The sequence below is a fragment of the Lolium rigidum genome, chromosome 5, assembly GCF_022539505.1.
Source record: "Lolium rigidum isolate FL_2022 chromosome 5, APGP_CSIRO_Lrig_0.1, whole genome shotgun sequence".
NCBI classification, from domain to species: domain Eukaryota; kingdom Viridiplantae; phylum Streptophyta; class Magnoliopsida; order Poales; family Poaceae; genus Lolium; species Lolium rigidum.
Genome location: NC_061512.1, coordinates 76,657,908 through 76,675,364, shown reverse-complemented (window position 1 = coordinate 76,675,364; position 17,457 = coordinate 76,657,908). Strand labels below are relative to the sequence as shown.

Sequence of the window (17,457 nt, the reverse complement as noted above, 5' to 3'; positions counted from 1 at the left end):
CGTGCTGCCGGGATTCCGAGGAGGATCTACTACTTCCGCTGCCCGCCGGAACGGGGAGGAGGACGTCGTCTTCATCAACACCGTACGTGTGACCGAGTACGGAGGTGCTGCCCGATTGTGGCACCGTCAAGATCTTCTACGCGCTTTTGAAAGCGGCAAGTGATCATCTTCAGCAACAACGAGGTCTAATCTCGTAGGCTTTGTAAATCTTCAAGGGTTAGTCTCGTGATCCCCTCGTTGCTACCGTCTTCTAGATTAGATCTTGGCTTGTGTTTCGTTCTTGCGGTAGGAATTTTTTTATTTTCTATGCTACGAATCCCATCAATTTTGAATGAACGAGCAGAAGAAGAAAATATTCGAGACTTTGAATGTGAAAAGTTGGTAATGAAGGGAGATGAAGATCCACCACCTCTAGAACTAAAACCCCTTCCTGAAGACTTAAGATATGGATTTCTCGATGAAGAAAAGAAATGTCCAACTATAATAAGTAGTAGTCTTTCTTCCACTGAGGTTAAGTCTTTGCTAGACGTTCTTGTTCAGTATGATAAAATTTTCGGATATTCTCTCAAAGATATTAAAGGCAGAGATCCTTCAATAATAACTCATAATATAAAATTGGAAGACGATTCTAAACCTTTCGTTGATACACAAAAAAAAATGAATCCCAAAATGAAGGAAGTCATAAGGAAGGAAGTTATTCGTTTACTTGATGCAGGTGTTATTTACCAAATTTCGGATAGTAAATGGGTGAGTCCTGCCCATGGTATCCCGAAATGTGGAGTTATAACTATCATTAGAAACAATGAAAATAGCCTTATCCCTACAAGAACAATAATAGGCTATAGTATGTGCATATACTTCAGGAAGTTGAATAGAGACACTAAAAAGGTTCATAAGCCACCACCTTTGATGGAGCAAGTTTTAGAAAGACTTTCTAATAATTCCTATTAGTTCTTTCTCGATGGTTATTGAGGTTATACCCAAATCCCGGTCCAACCTGAAGACCAAGAGAAAACAACTTTTACTTGCTCGTATGGTACTTATGCTTACAAGTTACTCCCCTTCGTCCTTTGTAATGCAGATGCATCTTTTCAAGAACGTGTTTTGAAAATCTTTGAAAAATTTGCTGAAAACACTGTGAAAGTGCTTATGGATGATTTTGTTGTTTACAATAATACTTTCGATAAGTATCTCTACAATCTTAATCAAGTTCTGTAGGAATGTAAAAAGGCAAAGCTAGTTCTTAATTGGGAACGATGTCGTTTCATGGTAAGAGAAGGTAAGGTTTTTGGACATAAAATTTATGAGAAAGGAATTAAAATAGATGAATCAGGAATTGAACCATTAAGGGAATTACCTAGACCACAAGATATTAAAAGTCTGCAAACTTTTGTTGGACATGTTGGGTTCTATAGGTGTTTCATTAAGAACTTTGCTAATATAGTTGCCCCGTTAACTCATTTATTCAAAAGGATGTTCCCTTTATTTTTGAAAATAAATGTATCAATTCTTTTGAACAGTTAAAAGCATCATTAGTAACAGCACCCATTATACAACCCCCTAATTGGAAGGAACCTTTTGAAATAATGTGTGATGCTAGTGATTATGCTATAGGTGCCATATTAGGACAACAAGAAGGTAAGAACTTGAATGTCATCTAGTATGCTAGCCGCCTTTTTAATGATGATCAAAAGAACTATGCGACAACTGAAAAAGAGTTTCTCGCTATTGTATTTGCATGTGGTAAGTTTAGATATTATATCATTAAATCCAAGGTAAAGGTACACACTGATCATCAAGCTTTGCGACACTTATTCGTTAAGAAAGATGCAAAGCCGCGATTGATTAGGTGGGTATTATTACTTCAGAAATATGATTTGGAAATAGTAGACCGACGAGGTAAGGATAACCATGTTGCTGATCACTTATCCCACATGAAAGGCATAGCATATGATCCTGTTCCAATCAACGAATCAATACCGGGGGAATGCCTAGCAGTTGTTAATACTAATGAATCTTGGTTTGTGGATTATGCTAATTTTCTTGTAGGGAGGTTTCTACCAAAGGACATGAGTTTGCATCGTAGAAGGAAGTTCTTCCATGATTTAAGACACCACTTTTGGGATGAACCTTACTTGTACATGCATGGTGTGGATGGCATGATTAGACGGTGTGTACCTAAAAGCAGGGTGCTTCCTATTCCGAAGCCTTGCCATGCAGGTCCTTATGGTGGGTGCTGAGCGCGGAGTTGATGAAGGAGAATTTATGCGCAACGTTGAGTGGAACCCCAAAAGGAAGGTATGATGAGCACAGCAGGAAGTTTTCCCTCAGTAAGAAACCAAGGTTTATCGACCAGTAGGAGAAAAACGTTCTCTCCCGAGGTGTTGCGAACCAACTCGTGGCAGGGCGCACTGCCGGCGTCAGCAGCAACGTGGAGACCTGCACACAAACAACCAAGTACTTTGTTCCCAACTTTCAGCGAGGTTGTCAAGCTCACTGGTTTTGCTGGAAACAAAGGATTAAACTAACCGTGTGGAAGAAGAATTGTTTGCAGAGAACAGAACAGGAAAATGTTGTAGAAGATTGCAATTAAAAGAAGAAGGACCGGGGTCCACAGTTCACTAGAGGTGCCTCCCCAATAAAATAAATATGTTGGGTAAACAAATTAGGCAATTGACAAACAGAGATTCTACGCTAATGGTTGGTGCAGAATACATGATATGAAAGTATGCGTGCATTACAACAATATACATAGACCGTAATCCAAGTGCATCTATGACTAACAATCCACCTTCAGGATTGCATCCGCGACACCCTCCAGTATTAAGTTGCAAGCAACGAACTATCGCTTTAAGCAATGTGTGTAAAGTAAACGATGAAACTACCTTTGAATAGAATACCCCTGTTTTCTCCCTAGTAGCAACAGCACATCTACAACCGTAGAGAACAAGGTCACTTCCCATGGTTAAATAGAGGCATGAACCCACTATCGAGCATAAATACTCCCTCTTGGAGTCGCTAGCATCTACTTGGCCAGAGCATCTACTAGAAATGGAGAGAATGCAAGATCATAACAACATAATACACAATCTCAACCAAAGCAATCTCTCTATAAATTGGATCCACATCAAACCAACATGTAGCAATTACAAATAGATGATCTTGATCATGTTAGGCAGCTGACAAGATCTATACATGAAGCACAACAAGGAGAGGACAACCATCTAGCTACTGCTATGGACCCATGGTCCCGTGGAGGACTACTCATGCATCACCTCGGATGAAGACATGGCGATGTAGAGGCCTCCGGCGGTGATATCCCTCTCCGGCAGGGTGCCGGGATGGACTGCAGAACCCTCCCGAACTAGGGTTTCGGTTGACGGTGGCCTCAGAACTTTTCGTGGATGGAGGCTCTGGTCCCGGGCTCTTCCTGGTACGAGGAATAAATAGGCGGAAGGGCAGAGCAAACGAGGCGACGAGGCGCCAGTACATGGGCCAGACGCGGCCAAGGGTGGGGCCGCGCCTTCCCTTTGTACTGCCACGTGGCAGATCTCCTGCCCGTGTCCTTCTGGTTCCGTCTTCGTCCCGGAAAAATAAGACTCTGGGCTTTTGTTTCGTCCAATTCCGAGAAACTTTCATGTACAATTTTTCTGAAACATAAAAACAATAGAAAACAGGAACTGGCACTGCGGCACTGCGTTAATAGGTTAGTCCCAGAAAATGCTAAAAAGTGTGGAAAATTACACATAAAACATATAAGAATTGTAACAAAACAAGCATGGAGCACCAAAAATTATGGATACGTTTGGGACGTATCAGTGGGCACCACGCTGGACCTCGCACCGCTGCAAAGGTTCTTCAACCAGGTTTCTATTGGCCAACCTTATTTAAAGATGCCACTAAACTTTTTAAAAAATGTGATGCTTGCCAACGTATGAGTAACATAAGTAAGAGACACGAAATGGCTATGAATTACAATCTTATAATTGAACCTTTCGATGTATGGGGAGTGGATTTCATGGGCCCATTCCCTCCTTCGAATGGTTGCACTCATATCCTAGTTGTTATTGATTATGTTACTAAATGGGTTGAAGAAATGACTACATCTCATGTAGATCAGCAACCTCTATTAAAATGATCAAAGGCATAATTTTCCCTAGATTTGGAGTCCCTAGAGTGTTAATTACATATGGGGGGACTCACTTTATGGGAGGAACTTTTCGAAAGATCCTTAATAAATATGGGGTTAATCACCGAGTAGCCACACCTTATCATCCACAGACTAGTGGACAAGTTGAGTTATCTTATAGGGAAATCAAAACGATATTGCGTGAAAAATGTTAATACTTCTAGGAAAGATTGGTCTATGAGACTCAATGATTCCCTTTTGGCTTATCATACTGCATTCAAGAATCCTATGGGAACTACGCCATATAAGATGGTTTATGGAAAAACTTGCCACTTACCCTTAGAATTGGAACATAAAGCCTTTTGGGCGATCAAGAAGTTAAATTACGATTTTTAGGCCGCCGGATAAAAAGGTTATTAGATATACAAGCTCTAGATGAATTAAGAAATGAAGTTTATGAAAGTGCTAGACTTTTTAAGGAGAAAGTCAAAAGATGGTATGATAGAAAGATTGAGAAGAAAGAGTTTAAGTAAGGAGATAAGGTTTTGCTATTCAACTCTCGTCTCAAGCTTTTTGCATGAAAATTGAGATCAAAATGGGAAGGACCATATGATGTGGAGGAAGCCAACCCTTCTAGTGCTGTAAAACTAAAAGGGTTGTCTCCCTCCAGCTCATGGGTTGTCAATGGCCAGCGCCTCAAGCACTACATAGCAAATAAGGTAAATAACATTGTTGAGGTTCGAATGGTCTCAACGGAGGAATTCATTGAAGATACACATGTTAGTACTTACGATGAAAAATCCTTTGTTGATATTTTCTCCTCTTAAAAACCTCGTTTCTGTGTTTGTGTTTGGATTTTTCTTACTTGTTTCTTGCATACGTTCGATTTAGTGCATTTTTACCATTGTACGGGCGGATGGTACAGTCGTACCAGCCGGTACCACTGGTCATTAAACCCACAATAAAGTTTCGATTGTGTTTGTTTTCGTTTTCTAGTCGGTACAGACGCATTTGTCCGTACCGATGGTCGTAAAACTGATGACGAGTTTTCACTCCGCCCATCATTTTTTCCGTCGAGGTGGTACGACCGGATGGTACTGGCGCATATGCCCATACCGATGATCGGTAAACTTACATTACCTTTTGTTGTTTTGATCATTGAGGTGGTACAACCGGATGGTACGGGCGCATATGCCCGTACCGATGGTCGGTAAACTTACAGTCCTTTTTGCTATTTCAGTCGATGTTGAGTTTAAAAAATCAAGGAGAACTTGCCGATTGCACCGGTACGGGCAGACGATATGGGGCAAAAACGCCCGTACCGAATGTCGGTGCCGCGACAAGGCTCTCCTATTTAGAGTTTTGTTTTCATAATTTTCTCTTTTAATCTATTCTCTCTTCAACAATTAGGGTTTTGCCGAGATTCAATTCTTCCTACTCAAATTTCTTGATAAGCTTCAATCTACTCATACAAAAGACATGCAGCCCTTTCACATCAAACAAATTTGGGTGAAGAAGGAGGAAGAATCCCACAAGCTAGGACTTGCTACAACCTGATCCCCGATCTGTAATGATGAACTTGTTCGAGGTGGTATATACTAACCCCTCGTGTGATGAACCTGTGATGCATCACGAAGTATAGTTGCTTCGCTTGTGATGCATCACCCACTAAGTAGTTGTTGTGTATTGCCAGCACCTTTTGTGATGAATTGAATTTGATGTGTGTTGTTACTCAGTACTGGGTAACCTCACCATTCTAAGTGAAGGGGTTACCACAGCACGCAGCTATCTGCAACCAAACAGGTTGTGGGCTGCATGAGCAGGGAAGAAAGTAGTGGAAACGGGCAACCAAACAATGGGGCTTGGCTTCCCTCTCCGACGCAGAAAAGGCCACCCAGGCTACCAAACAACCGCGTTTCATGGCCCATGGCCCGTTCGTGACGCGCAGGGAGCCCATCTCGCTGGCGCAGTGGTGCAAGAAATCCATACAGGCTACCAAACGTGCCCTTAATGGACGCGTCGGGTCTGGTGGCGATTATTATATCTGGGCAAAACTTGGCTAGGGCTGAGCCTAAAAAGCTCGTAGATGAAAACATTGAACCGAGCTGGTCCAACCTCCCGATCTAGATATTAGGCCCAAACCTGGCCTAGAACAAGGAAAAGCCCGACCCAACTCCTGCCTAAAATCATAATTTTTGTAGGCCCAAGCACTGGGCTGCCCATGCTGAGCTATATTATGGGTAGTGGCGACATCGAAAATAGCAACGTTCAATAGAAAAAAATGTGACAAATTAGTCTACATTCTAGAAAAAATGAGATAAATTAATCTACATTTAGAAAAAATGAGACAAACTAGTGTTACATTTATTAGTACTACTTAGGTACGTGAGCAACCAATACAAGCTACATTGAAAATAGCAACACAAAACCACTTCGTTTTCGGTGTTATTGTTAACCAAAAGTAGAATGTAGAGTATTTTAGACAAATTTTAAGTTTAGAATGTACACTACTACCTCCGATTTAAGGAATAAGGCGTCCTCGTTTTACGTGCTTTTTATTTGACCAAGAATTACTTCAAATATATAAAGATTATTTGTATGAAATCATTAGAAAGTGCTTTTCAATACGAATCCAACAATACTAATTGCATATAATATAATCAAGATTGTGTTGCTCAATTTTTATGGTCAAATTTTGTCTTGGAATACGCGTGCGTCTTATTCTTTGGGACGGGGTAGTATTTAACAGATGGAGTATGTATAATGGCAGTTTTCAGATAAAGAGAGAGATTTATGGAATCTGCTATCTGTGCCGGTCCACTTGCCACTCCACCATCAACATCAGGAGCAGCAGGTCCACTGCAAACTGACAAACTGCCATAAACACATTTGGGAAGAAATTAAACCTGATCTGGGACCAGTGCTTATCGCTCCACCCAACACTCCGCACAGCAATCAAAGCACGTACGGTGCTCGCATGGCGTGCGTGCGTGCGGCGAGCTCACACAGATTTCCCACCTGCAAGCTCACAGATTGATTCAAGAACAAAACGCTACGACCACACCAGGCGCCTCATTCCGTGCCCGTAGGCCGGCGTGTCTTGGTCCGTTATCCCACTACGCTACCGTTAAACCCTCGAGCTCCCGTCCCCGGTCGCGGCTGCCTGCCCCAGATTTCCTCCGCCGGCGCCGGTGGCCGCACCTCCCCTTCCCCTCGACGACCTCTGCCGAACCACCACGCGGGGAGCTGCAGCTGCGACGGCAGTCCCACGAGGAGTAACGGCGGCCGCCGATCCGCTTCACTGCTCGAGGTACGGCTCCTTCTCCGGATCCCCGCGCCGGCATTCTCCGCAGACGTTTCCCCCCACTTCGCGGCCGAGCACCACCCCTCCCTCCAGATCCGTTACAGTATTAGGTTTAGCTTTCTCCCTTGATCTGAAACCCGCAGGGGAGCAGCGCCACAGCAGATCAGGGCGGGTAACTCAGCGGCGCGAGGACTTCTTCTGGTTTTAGCTACCGATTGATATGCACCTTTTCTTGTAAAGGCTGACTTAGTAGTTTAATCTTGTTCCAGGTTGTGGTTTTCTCTGGGCGACTGATTTTAGTACTGCCATTTCCCCAAACGGGCTCACGCTTTCTCTCGCGAAAAGGACTCCTGATGCTGCTGGCCCTGAAAAGGTATTATATTTACTAGAGCGCTTTGATCTTTTTGGCTTGCTTTGCTTTTCTACGGATTGTGCTCGTCTTTTTTATGACCCCTGCCCACAATGTAGTAGTATCAAAATGGTGCAGTTGGGTGTTGTTGATGTTGTTGTTATGTCACAACTTGTTGGTGGCAGTATGGGACTGCTGTTCAATGTATTGCTTTACGCAAGAAATGGCGTTATATATACAGATCTGCATTGCTGTGTGAGTGTGATGCCCACCTTGCTCCAAACGCCCGATTTATGTTCCTCGTGCTCATTGTGGAGCCTCAACTATTCCAAGCCATTTGGGAGTAATGGAAAGCACGGAGATAGACAAGGAGTAAATTTCCCTAAATCAGTAGGCCGTTAGTACCAATTTCACAGCGACAACACGTTTTACTTGTTTGCTAGCTACCTACATTTAAAAGTTCATTTCTAATGTAGGGAAATCAAAGAATTCCAGTTCTTCGCTATGCTAACTTTATATCTCCATCTATGTGCATTCTATACAAAAGATTGTTACCATGCAACTTTCACAACTTCAAAAATGTTCAATGCATATCTGCAGGCACAAAGCACTTGACTTCAGATGATGTAGGAACCTTTCCTCTTTTTTTTTATTCTCTGTATACCACTCTTCGAGATGGAGCATATTTCGGTAAGTGACTTCCTTCTGTTCGTTACAATCCTCTTGAAAGTTGAAACTGTATGATTTTGTTCTAATATCTTGTCACCAACAATCAAATACTGAAGCACTGACAATTATGTCTTCCCTTTTTATCTTCTGTAGAGTGGGCATCGATATAAGGAGTACAAGCCACGAAGAAGTAGCGGCTCTCCAACCAAACTACTTGTTGGGAAGGATGTACTTAAAGAATTGGAGCAAAGGAGGTCATCCCCCAGTGTGATCGCAAAGCTCATGGGAATTGACGTATTGCCACCTACTTATGTAGCCCATAATCGGCATCAAGAATTCAAGGATGTTTTTGAGGTCTCAGAGGAGCTACCGGAGACCTTCACAAAAGAGAGGTCACATCATTTCCCTAAAGGGCTGCCAAGCTTGAAGCGGAGCGCGATGAAGTTGAAAAAACTCATGCCATCAAAGTCTCCCTATGGTGATGAAATATTTGACAATGATGCGGACTACAGAAATGGCTTGGATCGCCTGAACTCACTTGAAATAGACAATCCTTTGTTTGAGAAGCGCCCCCATGATGCGAATTACTACCCAAGCCGTCGGCATGAGAAAGATACTGCATCCAGTTTCAGGAAGTATCCTGTCGGTTTAGCTAATTCATCGCTTAGAGATATCAAAAATTCACCGAGAGGGGGTTACAGGGGTTTCAATGACATTGTCGTTTTGGAGCCTGGCTCGGGAAACAGCAATGATCCAGAGAACTCTTTTCCCATGCCGTTCCTCTCTCATGTCAACAGGAATTCCAGGAGAGATAGGAAAAAGAAGCAGGCTGAGTCTGTTGTGATGAGCAAAGGCAGAGTTTCACAACATCTTTTGGACACTGAAGATCTTAATGCTGCTAGAATGAAAGGAGAAAGATACTTGACTAGTGATGCCAACAATTCACTGTCAACAAGACAGGAGGCATCGCTTGATCAATTCAACATGGTAGTAGATATGAATAACAGTGGAACATCTCAGGGGTATGCTAGCAGTGACATTAATTCCAGGCAAAACAAGAAGTCATCACCAAATAGCTTGCACTGGAAAATCTTCCGGAAGTATGAGGAAGGTGATGTTGGTTCAAAAACTCTTGCACAGATGTTTGCTTTATCTGATTCAGAGAGAGTAAAGAGAAATTCAGACTCGCGTGCTCAGATCCAACACAATAGACTTGACCGGGGCAAAGGTCACAGCAAGGAAGGATGCTTTATAGTTTTACCAAAGCATGCACCTCCATCATCTCTTCACAGCTCATTGGACAGGAGATCGCCCTCCGAAGGCTCTCCTGACAGTGAAAATTTCCCAAATCCTTCAGTTAGTTATGACAATGGCAAGTTCCATTTTGATTCTTTTCTGCCTAAACCAAGGCTCAAGCAGATTGCCGGTGAGAGGCAAGCCTTGGAGCAGCGCAGACCTGCTTCTCCTTCTCTTGATGATTCCAGATCGCATTCGTGGCGCCTAGCTGATAACGCTTCAACTTCTGACTGCATAAATGAGAAAGTATTGTTCACGACAGACGAGGGCTTAATCCAAGAGTCTGCTAAAACATCTCCTTCTGTGTTTCAGTTGCAATTCTCTCGGGAACAGAAGGTTTGTATCTCGTGTGCCATGAATTTAGTAAAGTAAAACCAAACTGAGTGGACATCAGGATAACTTTCTTGCATGTGGCAATACTGCTCTGTTGTTTTAATGAATTAAGCATTTTCTGAAATGATGTTCTACTATTAACTTCCAAGCATTAACAATCCAACTCCTTTGCAATTATAAGGATTCATCTATTGCTTTTAATCACATTCACAATTCATAATTTTATTGTTATCACAAGAATGTGTTGCTTCGATTCTATTTTTTTTTTGGATGTGTTTCTTCTGTCCTATATAAAATCTAGTGTTTTCTAAAAAGACAAAATAACATTACTATGAACCCAGAATCATTGCAACAAGACTGTTTCAGTCACTGATCCTGAACTGTACACAGTTCATGATATTTTTTCGTTCTATGTTTGGTATTTTCAGGAGATCAGATGTACATTGTTCTAATGTAGCAGAGTACCTGGTGTTGTCATTCTAGTGCAGAGTTTCGTATTTAAACTCCCATCATTTTAAGCACTATCCACTGGACTCAGATGCAACTTTGATGTGTTGACAAGTTTAGAGCATTAAATATTCTCACCGAGAAGCCTAAGTTTGCACAACTCATTCAATTGTTACCGTGTTTTTGTAGGCTTCATCATCGCTTTTGCAGTGTGGTGACTATGAATCCATATCTATTTCTAATCATGCTGTTCTGCCGAAGTCTCGTAAAAGCATGGAAGATTTTGAGCAACCTAGCCCAGTTTCCATTCTTGAGCCCCCAACTGATGAAGATGGTTGTTCTTCTGGATTTTTCAAGAATGATTTGCAAGACATGCCCAGTAAGTGAGAGAAACTATTTTTTCCCAGTGAAGTAATGTAGTTATGTAGAAGGCTGTACGCAGAGACATATGCTAGTAAGTTCTTGTATGTTGTCAACTATCCTAAAACTAGAACTTAAAACAAATAATTCATAATTTAAGCTAAAAACTTGCAGTATAACACCCGATATGCATTGTGAGTAACTAACATATTACAGCGTATTGCTCAAATAAAGAATTTACAGACAATTTAGGAAGTAGATTTAGTTGATTTATTGTCAGGACTCAGGAGTATAGCTATTTATTACAATTACACAAACAGATATGCTTACAAAAATACAAATAATTCCTAATTTGAGCTAAAAACTTGCAATATAACACCTGATACACATTATGAGTAACTAACATATTTGTTCAAATAAAGAATTTAGGAAGTAGAGTTAGTTGATTTATCGTCAGGAGTATAGCTATTTATTACAATTACACAAACAGATATTTTTACAAAATGGTTGCATCATTCTTTTATTAATTTGAACTTCTTTAATGATCTCAGATGTCGAGAAACAAATAGACCATTGTCGACTCCGAGATGAACCTGAGGTCTCCATGTCAAGTGATGATGACAATGATTCTTCTTACCAATCTTTGGAAGCATTTCAGGTTGAGGAGGACAGGGATTTCTCATATCTGCTTGACATACTTATATGCTCTGGTATGATAGTAGCTGACTGGCAGCTCTTGTGCAACTCATGGCACTCACCTGGTTTCCCTGTTGGCCCTCAAGTCTTTGAGAGGCTTGAGAGGAAGTACAACAAGATTACTTCATGGTCAAAGTCAGAAAGAAAACTTTTGTTTGATCTTGCGAATTCTGTTCTTTCCGATGTCCTTGCACCTTGCACCAATATACACCCATGGGTGGATTCTATTAGACGTTGCCAGCCTATCTGGGGCCCTGAAGGGCCTGTTGAGAAGGTTTGGCAGATGATGGCTAGGCAGCAAGAGGATCTGGCCATAGGGCATCCTGATGACAAGGTTTTGGACTCAAACTGGCTGGAAGTTGGTGATGACACATATATGGTCGGAAAGCAGATATCCATGATCTTATATGGTGACCTCTTGGAAGAAGTCATATTGGAATTCCTCTCACGCACGGTCGTTGCAGTTAGATGACATTGAGAAAATTCAAAGAATCGATTCTATCGTAACAGAGTACAATGAGTACCTAAAAAAACAGAGTACAGTGAGGAGCCAAGTTTCTCCTGCACAATCTTAAGCGTATATTCTGTAACTGCTGCGTATAGAATATGTTGTTACAAACTGAAGAGCAAATAGTGCATGATATACTGGCCAAATGTCCTGTCCATTCAGGGGCGTGTGTAGTAACTAAAGATGTATGTCCAATCAATACTTTGACGTATGTAGAGATGTTAGCTTCCATCATTCCATGATATCTTTGCTTGTTACTTTATCTAGATTTCAAATTGTACGGATTTTGTTTAGGATACAGTAGTTTTTAGTAAAGTATTTTCGACGTTCCAAATTAAGTGCTTTGTATAATGTGAGAAGTGACGCAGCTTTGTCTTGATATGAATGTATTTGCATATTGAAATGCTTCTAGATATATCCATATGTAAACATAGCTGCGTCAATTAATTTGGAACAGAGGTAGTAGTAATATGCAGATCTGGTATGTAATCTTCAGTCCGTGATAAATAATATTTGAAGTTTAAACGGGAGAATCTGAAAATGCATTTCTTATTTATACATCTTGCTAAAGCAAGCTCTGATGGTCTGACCTCGTGATTGTTGAACACTGCAGTTTGCTTAATCTGCTATTTGGTTCCAATTTTATGTTAGTGAAATGTAGTCTGTGAACACTGTAGTTCGGTCCTGGCCGTCAGTTTGCTCAAGTGTGAATCTTGCTATATAAACATGGAAACTATTACCAACTGATGGTCTTTAACACCTCACAAAACAAACACATCGAAATATCGTTCGGTGGCACAACATAAGAGTCTCACGAGCTAACACGTTGTTAAGCTCCTGAGCAGGCATTCTATTCATCAAATAAGCAGCTGTTGTCACAATTTCACTCCACAGATTCTTAGGAACACCCATGGCTATCATGATGCAACTAGTGGTTTCTAAGAGATGTCTACTTTTTTTCTTTCAGCCAGCTCATTGAAGTGCTTGGACAACTAGTTTGACAGATAATTCCAAAGCTTAAGAAGTATTCTTCAAATGCTTTCTTTACATATTTTATGCCATTCTCAGTTCAAACTATTTTCACAATGCAACCTATTGAATCATGATTATGTTATGAAAATCCTTTAAACGTTCAGACGCATCATTTTTACAGTTTCACAAGGTAATCCATACATGATGCCGCAGTCAATAAATGTAACAAATGAACGATTTTAATAAAAAGACCACACTCCACTGGAAACCATACATCTGAGTGGATGGTCTGGAATGGCACACAATTCTTTGATTAGATGCTCTCTCCCAAAATATGTTTGTGACTTCTTGCTATCAACAGTACCAAGATCGAAAGGGACTGCTGAGCACTAATAGAACGAGAGTCGAACTCGCATGTCTCTCTTTTCGTGTTAGTTAGAAGCGGATATAAACATCTCCATATTAGCGAATTACCTCTGATTACTCTTCCCAGAATGGTTAAACTATAGGATTTCAATTCACTTAGTTAAGTTAACTTATTGGGCAGATAGGTGAGTTCGGAAATCCCGATAACTCCCACATGCTTGGGAGTTGGGAGAGTTTCTGCTCGCCTCGCTCAATGAACTATGGAGAGTGGCACCCGCATTATTTAGCCTATTTAAAAGTTGTTAAAAGTTGTAAAATAATATCAGAAAATTTATATTACGTGCAGCTATTACGTCACGAACTATGGACAGTGAACATCTTTTTTCAAAGGAAATATGACCGTTAGGCGGTGCTCTGGCGACGAGGGTGGCGATCTCGCCACCCCCGCTCCGGCGACGGCCCGACGTCGGCTCTTCGACGTAATCACTCCGGAGCACTCTCTAGGGGGTCGCTTCTGGGTGCTGTCGCCGTCTGATGACGAGGATGAGGAAGAAGTCACCATGGACGCTGTGTCGCCGCTTCCTGATGCGGGTTCATGGAAGTATCTCTGTCGTACGCCAGAAGAGATGGGCGACAGAGATCTCTGTGAGTCAACTCAGGGCATAGCAAGGAGAGCGACCAAGCGACTTCATCGACGACTCCTACAGCGGCAGGCGGCCATAGATTTCATGGCGATCGGAGGTAGGCCAGTTTCTGAGGTTGCGCTGTCGTTGGGCAGGTCTGTGTCAAAAAAATCGGTGAATTTCCCAGTGATGCCGCCGTCTGTTTTCACGGATGATGGGAAGGGGGGTTGGACTGTCGTCCGCCGGCGACGTTGGTCGCTGGAGCCCGACAAGACAATGTCTGATCCGGTGTCTGTGCCGCGATGTGCGGGACGTTCAAAATTGATCGGCATGGGCTCAAAGAAATTGAGGCCTTCTTCTGTCTCTGCTCCACGGGGCCCAGATCGGCCGTTGGTCCGACGGCCCGTAGGTATTGATCGATCTGTTGAGATCGATCGTCCAGTACGCGTTAAAGTTGGAGGCGTGATCGCTGGGCACGCTTTTCGTCGGCTGCTAGGGTTTACCTGGCGCAAGATTGAGAAAGGGGCGCAAGTTGACCATCGGCAGACTACCGACGCGCGGATGAACGGTGACGGTGGTCAAGGTGGGTTCAACCCGGGCAGAGGTGGATTCAATCATGGCCGCGGTGGTCATCATCCTCGTGGAGGACGGGCTGCCAATGCCATGCGCGGCCGAGTGGGGCAAGGTGCTGGCCGTGGAGGACAAGGTCTCAATGGTGGTCGTGGATATCAAGGTACATCTACTTTTGGTCGCAATTTTGTTCAGGGTGAGTCCAGTGGGGCAGCCGGAGGAGGAAATTATTCAAACTTTAGAGATGACAATTGGGGAGGAAATAGGAACTACAATAACAACTACTACAGTAATCAGAGGCCTGGTTTTGGGAATAATCAACAGCGTTGGGCTGTTCAGAACAATGGAGGGAGAGGGGGCGCTGCTCAGCCAAGATTTAGAGGGAATGTTGATGGGGCGTCGGCTAGAGGTCCTATTGATGCGGATTTGTTACACCAAACTGTCCAGGCAGTTGTGGCTGCAGTGACGGCGGCTCAAAAGGGTCCAGAGGTGAATATTGTTTCAGCCTCAAATGGGGCGGCTGAAGTGGTGAATCCTACCGCGAGCACCAAGGTAGTGGAGACTCAAGTGGTGCAAGGGAATGCAAAGGAGCTGGAAGGTGCAGGGCCGGCAAAGAAAAAAAAGGAGGACAAAGAAGCTTGTTTTCGTTGCAAAAAACCGGGTCACTATATTGATGATTGTACTACACCTTTTTGTGACATTTGTGAGTCGGTGCACCATGTTTCTTCTGCATGCCATCTTTTGCAAGCTCCAAAACCCACAGCCATTCTTCATGGATATGCTAATGAGGCCCTGATGTTCTTTGAAATGCCATGTGGTGCCTTCAAATCCAAGGTGGAAAACCCAAAACTATGCAAGGTTTCTGTTGAGGGGGAAGTCTTGACTATACCAGAGATCATTGATCATATGAAGAGAATTGTGCCTTATGACAAATTTCATTGGGAGGTTTTTCATTATAAGGATAATATATATAGAGTGAAGTTACCAAGTAAGCATGAAGTGCAGAGGCTCAAGAATTTTGGCTCTTATGTTTGCCCTCAGAAGGATACTGTTTTGTTTTTTGATTTTTGGTCTTCAGTAGAGGAACCATTATATATGTTGCCTGAGGTGTGGGTTCGTGTTGATGGAGTACCGAGCAGATATGAGATCTGATTATTTGTCTCTTTGGGGAATTGGTTCTCTTTTTGGTAAAACTTTGGATGTAGATATGCCCTTCACTCGTAAGAATAAATTGCTTAGGATCAAGATTGGATGCTTGGACCGCAATCTTATTCCCGCGGATAGTGATGTTTTCATTCGAAGGGGTTTTTACAAACTTCGTTTTGAGGTGGAGCCAGGACATGTTGCTCAGGAGGTGAATATGGGTGAAGCAACTAATGACAAGGATGGGGAGGTGACCCAAATCATGATTTGGGCGAGTTTGATGGACACAATGATATGGACATGGATGCTAGAGGTGGAGAGGATGAGGCAACATCTAATAAAGATGGTCATGGTGGAAATGCTACAAAAAATGGTGTTGAGGGGATGCAAGAGCATAATGAACAAGTGGATGAAATTGATATTGGGTCACTTAAAGTGCCGTTATCTCCGATAGGTAATGTTGGTTGTGTTTCAAATTCGGTACAAATAAATTTATATACTTCTTCTATATTGCATGACACAAATCGGTCACTAAAAAACAAAAATTACACCGATTGCAATGTAGATTCTCGGTTCTGTCCTATTCTCCTCGGGATTGCCGAGGGCAGGGCGTCAGGGGCCCACGCTGGCGGGCTGTCTGCCATCTGTACTCGCAGTGCTGGAACCCCGCTGGGTGGCCGACCAGGGGTGCTGCCTGCTGTGCAGTATTCCAGTGGCGTGTCGCCACCTGTCCAGCAGCAGGACAGTGCTGCTGCCAAGCCTGGCGCGAGGACAAGCTCGACCAATCGTCTGCCGGGGATCGCTGGGGTCCACGCGGAAGGGCAGGCAGACGTCAGCTCTGGAAGCTCTGGTTCACGGCCAAGTGGTCGACCAGGGCCACTCCGGGAGTTGCAGACCAATGGCGAGTCGCCATTTGCACTACAGCAGGTGAGTGCTGGGGTTGGGGCAGGCGCGGGGCCACTGCTGGAGGTCGCGCCAGGCGCAGGGGACAGAGGACCCAGTGGCGCTGCGGCCCAGGCTGGATCGAATGTGGCCATGGTCGCTGAACCCAACAAGCTGGCCTCGTCTGTGTTGCCGCGAAAATCCCACCGGTGATCAACACCGTAGCACCAACAGCCTATGGGGTCCAGGTCGGCCATGAGGCAATGATGAGTTCGGTAGGAGTGAATCCGGGAGGATCTCGATATAATGGGCAATGGTATGGCCTTTGGTGTGTCATCTCGTTTGTTCAGATTTTATTTCCTCTTCTTTTGATTTGGGGACTTCTATGTCAACCGAGTTACCTTTGCAACCAGGTGATAAAGGATGCTCCATGGTTCGGAATAAGGGAGAGAAATTCGGAGTGGGTCTTCGAGTACAATGAGGGATGCCTTATCTATGAAGGCTAATGGTGAGTTACCTACACATTTCGAGTATTCACCTAAAAATCATTTTCCTTCTTGCGATTTATCTTTAGTGGAGAATGACTCGTTTTATCATTGTCCTTCCATAGAGGAGGTAATTGCCTTTGGGGGTATTCCGAAGCCTACTTCTGTTGTGAGATCGAGTACACGGCTGGGTGGCCAGCCTAATGCAGACATGCCTCAGATGGAAAAGGCAATTAAGATGGCGAGTTTGCGTGATGAATCTTCCCTTTCGGTAAGTTCGCAATCCCCGACCACTCTATCATTCATATTCCAGATTCTGAGATTG

General features: G+C 43.2%; 1 protein-coding gene across 1 annotated transcript; it reads left to right on the top strand.

Annotated features, from left to right (window-relative positions):
* The first annotated feature begins 8,380 nt into the window (after positions 1–8,380).
* Positions 8,381–12,470, top strand: LOC124655322. Its single transcript, XM_047194237.1, has 4 exons — positions 8,381–8,472; positions 8,605–10,083; positions 10,717–10,906; positions 11,439–12,470. Exons 1-4 carry the CDS (start codon positions 8,458–8,460, stop codon positions 12,053–12,055), a joined length of 2,301 nt encoding a protein of 766 aa, XP_047050193.1. The 5' UTR covers positions 8,381–8,457; the 3' UTR covers positions 12,056–12,470.
* Positions 12,471–17,457: the final 4,987 nt, after the last annotated feature.